The 15,610-nt window shown below is 36.0% G+C and overlaps 1 protein-coding gene across 8 annotated transcripts in view; it reads right to left on the reverse strand.

Moving 5' to 3' along the window:
• Positions 1-15,610, reverse strand: part of METTL4 (methyltransferase 4, N6-adenosine) — a 235,899-nt gene that overhangs the window by 179,886 nt on the left and 40,403 nt on the right. For 6 of the 8 annotated variants that reach the window (XM_036123390.2, XM_036123388.2, XM_036123389.2 and 3 more), the window contains exon 9: positions 13,872-15,566. The exons of the other annotated variants lie outside the window; for them this stretch is intronic. In XM_036123390.2, coding sequence (XP_035979283.1) covers positions 15,421-15,566 — 146 coding nt within the window. In that variant the 3' untranslated portion in view covers positions 13,872-15,420. Of the gene's footprint in view, positions 1-13,871; positions 15,567-15,610 lie in introns of those variants that run through there. 8 annotated transcript variants of the gene reach the window in all.

A 15,610-nucleotide genomic window follows, 5' to 3' on the forward strand; every position in this document is an offset into this window, starting at 1 on the left:
GCCCTAAGGTAAGTCAAATTGCTTCAGAAATTCTTTGCTAGTATAGTAAAAGAGAAATTTGTTTTTTTTAAGTCAAAAGCATCTTAAAATGGAACTCAATGAAAAAGAAGTACTCTAAGATAAAAATTATATTAGAGACAGAAAGAAAGGGAGCTGGGAAATTTCACAGCAAGCCCTCGTTTCCTGGCATTAATAATAAGTTTTATGTAAAAGTGAATATAAAGTTTAGCACCTTTACTACTCTTTCCTGGAACTCGTTTAACAAGTACCAGATACTGACCTATCTAACAAAACAAGGAAATAACCATAATTTAATGTTTTCTTTTTTTTTAAGATTTTATTTATTTATTTGAGAGAGAGACAGAGAGAGAGAGAACACATGAGCAGGTGGAGGGGCAGAGAGACCAGGAGATTACCCACTGAGCCCAGAGCCTGCCATGGGGCTCGATCCCAGGACCATGGGATCACGACCCGAGCCTAAGGCAGACGCTCAATGATGGAGCCACCCAGGCATCCCCCCCACAGATGGTTTTTAAACATTTCCCAGCATGCCGCTAGATTCCTCCCTCTGCTGTCAACATTTATTTATTAAAAAACAGTATCAACAATGAAATTGAAGAGGGTATTTCCTGAGGTCAGATTATATTGCTATATTTGCTACATCCACAGACAATGAAATAAGACAGCACACTAGCACTAGAAAGGGCCTCTGTCTACCCCAAGCAGGGGTTGCTGAGGAGGCTTTCAGGCCTCTCCACTCCTGGCAACAAAGATCAGCTGCTTCAGCAGGAAAACTGAGGGCCTTGACTCCACTTCCTTCCTGTTCATTCTTTATTTCTGCCAACTCTTTACTTAGTTACCTCACTCACATCTTAAACTATTAAATCACTTATTTAACTTTATCTCTCAATTCTTTTATTTAATCTACCAAGTGCCTCAGTTTCAACTTTTTATCTAACTTTACTTTTCACTCAGTTTTATTCTTTTACTTTTGTCCTTATTTCATTTTTTTCACTTTTTTTATTATTGAAATACAACTGGCACACAATGTTGTATTAGCTTCAGGTGTACAATACTGATTCAACAATTCTATACATTACTCAATGCTTACCACAATAAGTCTAGTCACCATCTGATACCATACAACATTATTACAGTATTATTGACAAGACTATATTCCCTAATGCTGTACTTTTCATCTCTGTGACTTATTTATTTTATAACTGGAAGTTATGAAAACTTCTAGTTTGTCCTTATTTCATGTTAAAATTGTTAGTGTTACTATAAAAAATTAAAAAAATAAAAAATAAAACAAAATCATTAATGTTACTGCTGGAATTTTAAGTTGTCTTATCCTAATTCGTTTCTCTTTCCTTTTGTTGTTTTTAGCTTCTTATACATTTTTTAATTTACCTTCTACTATCTTAACCCTTTCACATTTCTCCAGGATGAAGTCTTAATTTATTCTCACGTTTAAATCATTTTCATTGACTTATCTATACATGGGTGAGTATGAACAACATAATTTGGAGAGCATCCATATTAGATGCCTGGCACTTTGGAGGCTTACTCCTCCCTGCCCTCATACCCTCTATTCATATCCTCCAACTCCTCCAACAACTTTATCTGTGCTCTCAGAAACCCATCTCCCAGCCCAGTGCAAGATGGCTCTGCAAAGCACCCTAAGTCCATTTCCTGGGGGACTTTAAATACAATGCTAACCATACAGTCAATTTGTTATAAATGTTGCCTGTCAATCCCATTTACAATGGCACCAAAAACAATGTAATATCTAAGAATAAACTGAACCAAAGAGGTGAAAGACCTGTACTCTGAAAACTATAGAACACTGATAAAAGAAATTCAAGACGATGCAAAGAAATGAAAAGACATTCCATGCTCACGGACTGGAAGAACAAATATTGTTAAAATGAATATAATACCAATCTACAGATTTAAAGCTATCCCTATCGAAATACCAACATTTTTCACAGAACTAAAACAAGCAATCCTAAAATTTGTATGGAACCACAGAAGACCTCAAACAGCCAAAGCAATTTTGAAAAAGAAAAACAAAACTAGAGGTATCAAATTCTAGATTCCAAGTCACATTAGAAAGCAGTAGTAATTCAAACAGTATCATACTGGCATATATGCCAGTACACATAAGATCAATGGAATAGAATAGAAAGCCCAGAAATGAACCCACAATTATATAGTCAATTACTCTTTGACAAAGCAGGAAAGAATATCCAATGGGAAAAAGACAATCTCTTCAACAAATGGTGCTGGGAAAACTAGAGAGCCACATGCAAAAGAATGAAACTGGACCACTTTCTTTCACCAAACAAAAATAAACTCAATGGATTAAAAACCTAAATGTGAGACCTGAAACCATAAAAATCCTTGAAGAAAGCACAGACAGTAATCTCTCAGACATCAGCTATAGCAAGTTCTCACTAGACATGTGAAGGGAAACAAAAGCAAAAATGTACTGGGACTTCATCAAGATAAAAAGCTTTTGTACAGCAAAGGAAACAATCAACAAAACTAAAAGGCAACCTACAGAATGGGAGAAGATATTTGCAAATGACATATCAGATAAAGGGCTTGTATCCAAAATCTATACAGAACTTACAAACTCAACACCCAAAAAACAAATAATCCAGTTAAAAAATGGGTGAAGACATGAACAGACATTTCTCCAAAGAAGACACAGAAATGGCCAATAGACCATGAAAAAATGCTCAATATCACTCGGCATCAGGGAAATACAAATCAAAACCACAATGAGATACCACCTCACACCAGTCAGAATGGCTAAAATTAACAAGTCAGGAAACGACAGATGTTGGTGAGGATGCTGAGAAAGGGAAACCCTCTTAACTGGTGGTGGGAATGTGAGCTGGTGTAGCCACTCTGGAAAACAGTATGGAGGTTCCTCAAAAAGTTAAAAATAGAGCTACCCTACAACCCAGCAATTGCACTACTAGGTATTTATCCAAAGAATACAAACATAGTCATTCAAATGGGCATATGCACCCCAATGTTTATAGCAGCAATGTCCACAATAGCCAAACTATGGAAAGAGCCCAGATGTCCATCAATAGATGAATGGATAAAGAAGATGTGTATATATATGCACAATGAAATATTACTCAGCCATCAAAAAGAATGAAATCTTGCCATTTGCAATGATGTGGATGGAACTAGAGGGTATTATGCTACGCAATATAAGTCAGAGAAAGATAAATATATGATTTCACTCATTTAGAATTTAAGAAACAAAACAGATGAACACAGGGGAAGGGAAGGAAAAATAAAATAAGATGAAAACAGAGAGGGAGGCAAATGATAAGAGATGCTGAACTACAGGGAACTGACGGTTGCTGAAGGGGAGGTGGGTGGGGGGATGGGGTAACTGGGTGATGTGCGTTAAGGAGGGCACTTGAAGTAATGAGCATTGTGTGCTGTATGCAACTGATGAATCACTGAATTCTACCTCTGAAACTAATAATACAGTATATCTTAATTAAACTGAATTTAAATAAAAATTTAAAAAAAAAAAAGAATTCCTAGCCACAGCAATCAGACAAGAAAAATAAGAGACAAAAAATAAAAAATTAAGAAGAATAAGAGGCATCCATATTGGTAAACAAGTTAAGCTTTCACTATTCACAGATAACATGATACTATACATAGAAAATCCTAAAGATTCCACACACACACACACAAAAACTGCTAGAATAAACAAATTCAGTAAAGTGGCAGGATACAAAATTAATACCCCGAAATCAGTAGTGTTTCTATATACTAACAACAAAGTTGCAGGAAATTTTAAAAATAACATAATTTACAATTGCACCAAAAAGAATAAAATACCTAAGAATAAACTTAACTAAGGAGGTGAAAGACCCACACTCTGAAAACTATAAAACACTGATGAGAGAAATTGAAGATGACACAAATGGGAGAAATATTCCATGCTCAGGGATTGAAAGAATTAATATTGTCAAAATGTCAATATTACCCAAAGCAATCTACAGATTCAATACAATCCCTGTCAAAATACCAACAGCATTTTTCACAAAACTAGAACAAAGAATTTGTATGGAACCACAGAAGACCCTGAATAGCCAAAGCAATCCTGAGAAAGAAGAACAAAGTTGGAGGTATCACAATTTCAGATTTCAAGATATACTACAAAGCTGTAGTAAACAAAACAGTATGGTACAGGCACACACACAAAAAAAGACACAAAGATCAATAGAACAGGAAAGCAATCCCAGAAATAAGCCCACATATATGATCAATTAAACTATGACAAAGGGGGTTAGAATATACAATGGGGAAAAGACTACCTTTTCAATAAATGGTGCTGGGAAAACTGGACAGCTACATGCAAAAGAATGAAAACGGACCACTTTCTTACACCATACATAAAAATAAGCTCAAAATGGATTAAAGGCCTAAATATGAGACATGAAACCATTAAAACTTTAGAAGAGAACATAGGCAGTAATTTCTCTGACATCAGCCATTTTTCTAGATATATCTCTTAGGGCAGGAGAAACAAAAGTAACAATAGTAAACTACTGGTACTACATCAAAATAAAAAGCTTTTGCACAGCAAAGGAAACCAACAACCAAACAAAAAGACAACCTACTCAATGGGAGAAGATATTTGCAAATGATTCATCCACTAAGGGTTAATATCCAAAATATTTAAAGAACTCAAACAACTCAACACCAAAAAAATAAACGGATTAAAAATGGGAAGAGGACCTGAATAGGCATTTTTCCAAAGAAGACATACAGATGGCCAACAGACACATGAAAAGATGCTCAACATCACTCATCATCAGAGAAGTGCAAATCAAAACCACAATGAGATACTACCTCATACCTGTCAGAATAGCTAAAATCTAGAAGACAAGAAACAAGTGTTCGTGAGGATGTGGGGAAAAAGGAATCCTCATGCACTGTTGGTGGGAATGTAAACTGGTACAACCACTTTGGAAAACAGTATGGACATTCCTCAAAAAATTAAAAATAGAACTACCATATGACCCCTAATTCTACTCTTGGGTATTTATCTAGGGAAAATGAAAACACTATTGGAAAAGATATATGTACCCCAGATGTCTATTGCAGCATTTTTTGCAATAACAAAGACATGGAAGAAAACTAAGTGTCCATCAGTAGATGAATGGATAAGGAAAATGTGATGTATATACACAATGGAATATTACACAACCAAAAAAGGATGAGATCATGCCATTTGAGACAACTTGGATAGACCTAGAGATTATTATGCTAAGTGAAGTTAAGTCAGACTGAGAAAAACAAATAGTATATGATTCTACGCATAAATGGAATCTAAAAAAAATAACACAATGAATAAACAAACAAAAAGCAGAATCAGAACTATAAATATAGAGAACTGATTAATGGTTGCCAGAGGGGAGGTGGAAGGTTGGCAAAACACATAAAGGGGAGATGGAGATACAGGAGGAGTGTGTTCTAACACATACACACACAGACACATACACAATACTACTACTACTAATAATAATAATAATAAAAAGAAGGTAGGAGGAAACTTTGGGAGGTGATGGATATGTTTATGGCCTTGATAGTGGTGATGGTTTCACAGGTATATACTTATTCCCATACTCATCAAGTTGTATACATTAAATATGTACAGCTTTTTCATGTCAATCACACCTCAGTAAAGTGGTTTAAAATTAAAGAAAGAAACAAGTAAATAATAGTGTGGGATTTGGAGTGAAACGGACTGGGGTTCAGATCCCAGTTTTGCTACTTATTAGCTGTATGACTCTGACCGAATCATTTAAACTCTCTGAATCTTACTTTGCTCATCTGTAGAATGAGGACACCACAGATGGAATAATAGGATGTCTGGGATTGTCTTTTTAACAATCCAGGTGGGAGGAGTAGGCAGGGGTATAAAGTAATCAAAACTGGTCATAGGTTGATAATTGTTGAAGTTGAATGATGGGTATATAGAGGTTCATTATATCATTGTCTTTACATTATTATTACATCATTACATCTTTATATTGTTCATTACATAATTATTTTGTGTATGTTTTAAATTTCCATATTATAAAGCTTGGAAAAATTCGTTTAAAAATATGAATACCTCATCAGGAAAATGGATAATCAGAAGGAACTGTTGATAATTCATGAAAGAAATATGAATGACCTAATATTTTTAAATATTTGGTGTTACTAATAATTTTTAAATGTAAATTTTACAAATAAAAATGGAATCTCGTAAGTGATGACCAGGTGGAATTTAAGCAACAAAACAGATGAACATGGGGAAGGGAAAAAAAGAGAGAGAGGCAAATCATAAAAGACTTTTAACTATAGAGAACAAACTGAAGGTTGCTGAAGGGTATTAAGGGGGGCACTTGGTGGGATGAGCACTGGATGTTATATGTAAGTGATGAATCACTAAATTCTACTCCCAAAACCAATATTACACTATAAGTTAACTAACTAGCATTTAAATTAAACAAATTTTTTTAAGTGATGACCAAAAACAATGACAACAACAAAGTTTGTGGACTGATCCTATCTGATTTCAAGACTTCTTCTTATAAACTATAGTAATCAAGATAGTGTGGAACTAACATAAATAAAGACATAGTTCAATGGAACAAAACTAAGAATCTGGAAATAGATGCATATATCTTTGTCAATTGTTTTCAACAAAGATGCCAATGCAATTCAGTAGCAGAAAAGATTTATCAACAATTAGTGCTGTATTAATTGGGTATACATTTGGAAAAAATAAACATTGACCTTTACCTCACACTATACATAAAAATAACTATACATAGATCATAAACCAAATTGTATAAAACTTCTAGAAGAAAAAATAACAGAAAATGCAAATGATCTTGGGTTCAGTAAAGGTTTTTTTTTAAATATTAGCAAACCAAAAACAGCAGTGTATAAAATAGGATTATAGACCTCATCCAAGAGGGATTTATTCAATTTGAAAGGCTACCTCATAATTTGAAAGCCAGTGAATGTTAATACATTATGTTAACAAACTAAAGAAAAATCATATGATCTTATCAATTGACACAGAAAAGGCATCTGATAAAATACATTTAGTCATGATAAAAACTCTCAAAACAATAGGAATAGAAGGGAACTTCCCCAAGTTGATAAAAAGCATTAAAAAAAAAATTCCAAACAAGAGCCACAAGGTTCTTAAGAATTTATGCCAGCAGAAATGATACCAGCTTGGACTAAAAGGGAGAGTGTATAAAATGAAAAGAAGGCTGTCATACCCTACAAATTATACTGACAGGAAGCAGGCTGATAAAAGAAGTCAGCTGTGGACACATGCTACCCTTCATAGAAAAGGGAGGGTAACTCAAAGGATGGAAACAAAAGCCGAGACTTGAACCAGAGCTCAGAGGGTGGAGCCAAGAGCTGGGAGCCAAGGTGACTGCCAAGTTTTACTGAACTTACATTGGAGTCTAATCAAGGAAGTCTGCCTGGAGTTCACTTGGCTAGATTTTCAAACTGTTTTGGACAAGTAAGGCCATTTTTTTTTCCATATCCCCTCTTTTTAAACTGGAATAGCTGTAACTCCTAAGCTTTGCATGTCCCACTATTGTATGTTGATTATGTTGGAGGCAGGTCATTTGTTTCTTTAGTTCCACAGGTCCACTAATGGAGAGGACTTTTGCCCTGAAGCTGTGCTTAATGGATTATACCAGAAGCCTCTGTTCTTTTTTTTTTTTTTATTTGACAGAGAGAGACACAGCGAAAGAGGGAACACAAGCAGGGGGAGTGGGAGGGAGAAGCAGGCTTCCCGCTGAGCAGGGAGCCCGATGTGGGGCTCAATCCCAGGACCCTGGGACCATGACCTGAGCCAAAGTCAGATGTTTAACGACTGAGCCACCCAGGTGCCCCCTGATGCCTCTGTTCTAACCTGATTTACATGACTTAAAAGGATGAGATTTGAGACTTTCAAGCTGAAGAAATTTAGATGAGATCCTGGACTTTGAACTGATGGAATGATATCCTTGCAAACCTTGGGAAGGTGCTAATGTATTTTACAGTGGGACAGACATGGATCACTGGAGGCCAGAGACTGGGCCCATGGTAGGCAAAATTCTAAGAATGACTCCCAAGAGCTTCTCACTTGTAAAATCTCCTCCCCTTTGAATTTGGTTGGAACCCGTGAATATGATCATATATCACTCACAAAAGGGAGATTATTCAGGTGGGTCTGATCAAATCACAATGGCCCTTTTTAAAAGCCTTTTCTTTAGATGGCAGCACAAGGGGAAGTCAGAGAGAATCGAAGGCTAAGTACTCAATGTGCTATTGTGACTTTGAAGATAGAGGGAGCCATGGGCAAGGACTGGAGAGCAGCAGCTCCCTAGGTGACAGCCATTAAAGAAACAGAACTGTATTTGGCGATCAACCCGAATGACGTTGAAAATGGATTCTTCCCTAAAGCCTCCAGATAAGAGCTCAGTCCAGCCAACACCTTGTTTTTAGTCTTCTGACATCCTAGGCAGTGACTCAGGTGAGACTGCCCAGAATTCTGACCTACAAAACTGTAAACTAATAATGAGTGTTCTTTTAAATCGTTACGATTGTGGTAATTTGTTAGGGCAGCAATAGAAAACTAATACATGAAAAGATAAGATGTGGTATGTCCATACAATTTAATACTACTCAGCAATAAAGAGGAATGAATTATTGATACACACACAAAGAATCTCAAAATAATTATGTTGAGTGAAGGGAAGCTACACAAAAATAAGAGTGAATGCTGTATAATTTCATCTATGTATAATTCTAGAAAATGCACACAATTCTACGGTACAGAATGCATATTATTGCACAGGAATAAAACGTAGATATACAGGGCTTTGACAAAATCTTCCGAGATTATGTTTATTATCTTGTTTGTGATGGTAGCTTCACAGGTATAAACAGAAGTCAAACTTCATTAAACTGTACATTGTAAGTATGTGCAATTTATATCAATTATACCTCAGCACAGCTGTAAAATAATAAAAATAATCCTACTAGACAACTCTACAAAAGATGCCCAAATAACATTTTCATTCAAAAGGTGGAAAATACAGAGAAGTAAGTAAAAACTCCTGTTAATTTAGCCTCTGGTTCTAACAAATTGATAAAATAAATTGCATGTACTAATATCCTCTATATTTCTAAAGAAATATAAAATATTTTAAAGTTTACAATCTAGAAAGAACAAAATGCTTTCTTTGTAATTCTTCTGAACTCACACATTTTAGCTGCCTACTGTCTAGTAACATCATTACAGTTAGAAAAAAACACAAAATTTAATCAGGACTTGGTTTGCTCTCTGTTTCTCACATTGCTTAGTGATCTCTAAGTAATCTGCTTCTCTAAACTTCTGCATCACTTTCCGTCTATTCCACCACTTAATCTTTGACTGTACACTGTGGTTTGCTATGCTGTAATGGTTTCTTACACGAGTCTTATCTACTTAACAGAATTCAAAGATACTTGAAGGCCAAGAGTTAGTGCATTCATTCATTAAATACTGGCAGTTCCAGGTATGCTGGTAGGAGAAACATAAATAAAAATTCGTCCTCCTCTCATAAGGTATTCAAGAGGATATAAAGTCATTTATTTTTTATTTTTTTCCAGTGAGCCACCTAAAGAATAAACCACTTTTCTCTTTCTGTGATAAATGTGAGGGAAAACCTATTTGGATAATCCATACACGTAAAAAGCGGCTCTAAGAGCAAGAAAAAAAGCCTTCCTTTAGGGGGGAAAAAAAAGTGGATCATGAAGACAGACATGTTGCCAGGAAGACTGTAAATAAAGAGAAATAAGCATATATATTGAATAACTTCTAAGTACCAGGTCCTATGCTAGGCAACTTTACATACGTTATTTCACTTCATCTTCATAATAATCCTACAAAGTCCAAAGATTAGCCTTCTTATTCTTCAGAAAACAGGAAAGCATAGTTTAAATAATTACTCAGCCACTCAGAAGATGAATATCAAGACTCAAAATATAGATCCAGCTGATCCCACAGCCTAGTTTTTTCCTGACTGAGGCAGATTCATGAGCAAAAGCACAGAGTCCTAAATTCAAATAACAACAGTCTAGTTTGACTAACGATCAGGATATATGTGGGCAATTTGGGGAGAAGCAGCTAAAAATCAATCTGGGTACCTTATGTTTTTCCTTAGAGATATTGACCAAAAATGACTTAACACTGTTAAGTGACCACTCATTTGCCCTAGTTGTCATCCAAAGTTATCCCATTGTTGTGTCATAGTTATCTGATAATTAGGCCAAAGCCCAATCAGAAAAAGTGAATAAAAAAATAGTTTCCTCATGTTCTCCACCCCTAGAGATCAATTTGTTTTTACATGGTCCCAAGGACTTGGACTGCTACTGAAAAAGACCAAGAAGTTCCCCTCAAGTTCACAGAAGTCCCAGAAGATTTAGGTTAACTCCTAGGAATATTTAAGGGAAAAGGCTGGTTGTGGAGTTATCATGGTAATCTGACTTGCTTTCAAGCTGGAGCAGACTAGTCAGTAGAACCATGAATTAAGGCCGTCTATATAGTTCTGGGTTTGTCCATACATCCAAACACTGGTAACAGATTACTATGGTACATAAAATAATTTGCACCTGTACTTACCTTATTTAATCTCTCCTTTCTCACTACTTGAATAGCCATCTTCAAATCCAAATCTGTATTTTGCATAAGAGTTTCCTTAAAAATGTGAACTTAAAATGGCTAATCTAACTGAGGAACACATAACTGCATGGTAAATATGCTAACGGCTTATGTCAAAGGATTTCACAGCCCATCTGATTCTGAGTGATTCTGAGTGGCACTCCGTCTATCAGTTCTATCAATGTCACTAAAATCTCTAATGAAAATATTGTGTTAATAACTTAAAACTGATGATATCATATATTGAGAAGGGTATGTTTGGATGATTATATATGAACCATTCTAAATTTACTTCAGGCTACCCAATGGATCCTCTGATTAGCAGCTAATGAGCCTATTATTAAGATCTCAGGTTCATTAGCAAACATGATACAACATCAAGTGCCTTAATTTAGGAATCAGAATTCAAGTCCTGGTTATCACTTATTAGCCATGTCAGCTAGCCTCTATGAACCTGTTCCCTCATTATAACTACAACTTTATAAAACTGCTTTGAGGGTAAAATGACATAACTGAAGTAAAAGAACTCTGATAACCAGAGAACTACACCAACAGTGCTGTGGTGCTTCCCAGGGTGTGGCAGGCCTTCAGGGAAGGGAGGGCCTTTAATGTGTTTATAATCCTCCTCTGAATCACCATCAGTAGAAAACCCAAAGTTTCACTGAAGCTGAATATATAAAAATTCACTAAAATATGTCTCTAGGGTACCAAATCTGAAAAGGTGCATTTGGGGTTTCTGGTAAGAATGAGTTTGAGTCATAGAATTTGAAGGATTAGAACAGGACAAGGTAGATACAGCCTACAGCAAGGACAGAGCAAGGTAGCAATTAAAGCCAGGCCCAGACCTGAGTCATGGACTAATCTCTCTGTCCTCCAAGAAGACAACCAGCCCTCAGTGACACTGGCTTTTTTGAGGGAGCTCAAATGTTGACATCCAAGAAGAAAAACCTATTCTCACTTTCAGACTATCTAAAGAAAAAGGCCTTATTTACTTGATGGGTATCTTATCAATGAGAAAATTTCTTTGATGGTTCCAGGCTACTATAACAAATTACCATAGACTGGGTGACTTACATGATAAACATTTATTCTTTGGGGTTCCGGAGATTGAAAGTTCAAGATCAGGTGTCAGCATGGTCAGGTTCCCAGTAAGAGCCATCTTCCTGGTTATGTCCTCACCTGGCCTTTTGTTGGTCCTTGCATGCAGAGTGAGATCCCATGTTTCTTTTTATAAAGCCATTAATCCTATTATGAGGGCCCCCCCCACTGATGACCTAATCTAACCCTAATTGCCTCCCAAAGGCCCCACCCCTAAATACCATCACATTGAGGGTTAGAGTTTCAGCATGTGAATTTTGGGAGGGTGCATTCAGTCCACAGCTGTTGCACATAAAAATCAAGGTCCTGCAAGTGTAACGGATCATCCATCAAAGTGTAACAGATCTATTTTGAACCAAAATTAATGTGACATGAGCCTAAAGTTTCTGAATATAGAAGAAACATCAGAAAGGCCACCAATTAACCACCTATGGAAGTCATCAAAGAACAATGTACAGTAACAATGAAGTTCAGGGTCAAGAGTTGAAACCCAAAGCTACATGTGGCCTTTGTTTTGTTTTTAATTATTTGTTTCCAGGCAGGACCACAATGGAAATGATGGATTTCAAAGCTTCCTCATGTATGAAACCGGGTGCAAGCTAGGAAATCTGATCTCAAGAAAAAGATCAAGAAAATATGATGTTTAGACAGAAAAACTCTGTGGACAGTATGCAGGTGAATCCCCCAAACTGGAGTACAAATTGTGAAAGAACACCTTTTTGACCTGAAACTAAAAAATACGTGAAGAGTTCAAACATTGATTGCTTAAAATATTCCAAGTACAGTTCTAAGTGCCTTACATGTGTTAACTCATTTAATCCTCATAACAACTTAAGAGATAGGAATTATTACTTCCCGTTTCTAAGAAAGGAAGACAAAAAGGACCAACTTAGAGGATCTGCTTCCAAAAGAGTAGTTACCTGCTCTGTGATCTTACTCTAATGGACCCTGAATGGGAAGGTGAAAGAGTGTCAAGAGAAAGGCCATGAATCCTAAGGATACAATCTTATGAGGCAAGATTCCCCAAAGTTTCTCGAGTGTGGTGTCCGCCGTTAACCATGTGCAGGTGAAATGGCTTTTTGTGTGGTTGCTCAGGATGCCAATTGTGATTGCATGGCCTCCAAATCAAACCAAACTCCAGGGCTGGGCTACAAGTCAGGGAGCTGTGCATTCTAATCCTAGTTGCAATACCTACTATAGGTTTTAGGACAAAATAGTCTCCTGGGCCTCAGTTTTCTTGACTATTAAATGGAGATAATACTCTCAGGACTGTACAAGGATTAAATGCAATAAAATGTAAAAAGCATAGCAAAGAGTAACACACTATTCAACAAACATTAGCTCTATCCCTTTGTCTAAGCATTTCCAAGAGTCCTAAAAGACTTTAAGTCTGTAAAAAAAAAATATGATAGAAAATAAAATCCTTACAGGCTTTAAAAGCAATATAAAAATCTCTGAATGAAGATATAACATTAAATGAATAATAAAGTTCATTAGGTCAGTTGGCTAAAACTCAGGGGTAATGAAGTCAAAGTTCAATGCTCTTAGTCTGGCCTTTTTGTTCTCACAAGGTATGTGACTGTTCCGTTTTCCAGAATGATCTTTTGGTCAAAAAAGAGCCCAATAATTAAACAGGTATTACAAACAAGGCCCACACGTTGTACAACTTAGGAACAGAGCTAAGACTACAACTTCTGTGTCTAAAACAAAACACACACACAAAAAACCAACCCTCTGTGTCTTGAATACCACATTCAGTGAATAAAAATTCTCTTTTTCTCTCAAGTATCAGTATTTGTGGTGCAAAAATAAAAGTCCAAAAACTTGGTTAGAATAAAACGTTTCCACAAATTATATAAAACCTATAAATAGTACAAGAGGCTGGAAAGAGTTTCAAATAAGGTTGTGAGATGTTTGCTTCCAGTTTAATGCCTTCTTTCATTTCAATAACAAGTAAGAATATCCCTATAAATACAAAGTTAAGCCTATAATAATATATTTTCACACAAAGAATGAACAAACTTCAAAAATAACATTTTTTCATTGGCAAAATCAGTAAACAAATTGGCAAATGTGTCAGATAACCATCTCAATATAACATTTTATTTAGCAGATAAATATTTGTAGAAAAGCTGTAAATTATATAAATACTTTTGTCAAAATGCTAAGTGAAAGAAGCCAGATATAATAGATTACATATTCTATGATCCTGTTTATATGAAATTCTAAGAAAGCAAAACTAATGATAGAAAACAAATCATTGTTCACCAAATGCCAGGGATGGGAGGAAGGGATTGACTGTAATTGGACACATGAGTTTTGGAGGTGAAGAAAATGTTCTATATCATGATTATGGTGGTAGACAGACAACCATAGTATATGTTTTCTAAACTCACTGAATCCTATAGTAAAAATTGGAGAATTTTATGTGAAATTGTATCTCAATTTTAAAAAAGGTTATACACAACAAATCAGCATGCTTTTCAAAGAATCATTTCAGTAAAAAATATTTTACTTAGTAAAAAAATATTTGTGGGAAATCTGTAAATAATATAAATATCTTTTAAATCATAAGCAGTATTATCTTCTGACATTTTTTTTTAAGATTTTATTTATTTATTTATTTATTTATTTGACAGAGAGAGAGAGACAGTGAGAGAGGGAACACAAGCAGGGGGAGTGGGAGAGGGAGAAGCAGGCTTCCCGCGGAGCAGGGAGCCCGACGCGGGGCTTGATCCCGGGACCCCGGGATCATGACCTGAGCTGAAGGCAGATGATTAACGACCACCCAGGCGCCCCATCTTCTGACATTTTTATAAGAAATACTCTTTAAATCTTCTAGAAAACCAAGCAAAACTAAGAAGTACTTGAAAAGTGACCTTGAATGCAATTTAAAACCCTCCAAAAAGGTTCCATAAGCTCAGTACAATGATGAGGTACTCGGCAGGTCTCTCAATATTTTTTCCAGAATGTAACAGTATACCAGAGATCATAAATTTGGGTTGCACAGGGGCCACGTAGACAATACAAGTGAGTGGCATGGAGCAAGTGTTTTTGTGGTAAACTGCAGAGCCCATGTCCCTTCCCAAGTGAGCTGCTACCACTGGGTCCTACTGACTGATGCCAGGAAAGAATACAGACCACAATGCAGCCAGAGCTTCTGATGTTTAGAGAAAAGCGAATGATGGTTCAAATTTTCAGAATGATGGTTCAAATTTCTTTTGTAACACCATATGGGCCAAATGAAACACATCCATAGGCAGAATTATGACCTCTGGTCCATAGTGCGTGCTTTCCGAACTTTTTCGATAACAAAGTCTTGTCATTTTTCTAACTGCTTACCTCTTTATTTGCAGTGAATCTGGAATAATGGGGAATACTAGTGCAACGGAAGTAAATTCATCTCAAAATTACATAAAGACTAGTCACTTCTGGTCTTTGGCAGAAAAACCAAGTCCTGTTTACATTTCTAAGCATACTGGTTGGTAAGAAAAGGAAATATCAGTTAGAATGAAGGAAAAAGGGGTGAGGAAAAAGTGAAGAAAATCACAACTTTAAGATCATAGTCAGCTTCTAGACTGCAGAGCAACAAAATAATCCATGTGTTGAAATTTGAGAACTTCATTGCCCCAACTAGTCCAACCTGGCTGTAAATTTCGAGCAAACAATTCCAAACATTCCCCATCTGGCTTGATATAGTCTTTTAGAACCTCTGTCCAAAAAAGAGAAAAAACACAAAAATTATTATTAAGAAAG

Source organism: Halichoerus grypus, chromosome 13 (genome assembly GCF_964656455.1).
Source record: "Halichoerus grypus chromosome 13, mHalGry1.hap1.1, whole genome shotgun sequence".
NCBI classification, from domain to species: domain Eukaryota; kingdom Metazoa; phylum Chordata; class Mammalia; order Carnivora; family Phocidae; genus Halichoerus; species Halichoerus grypus.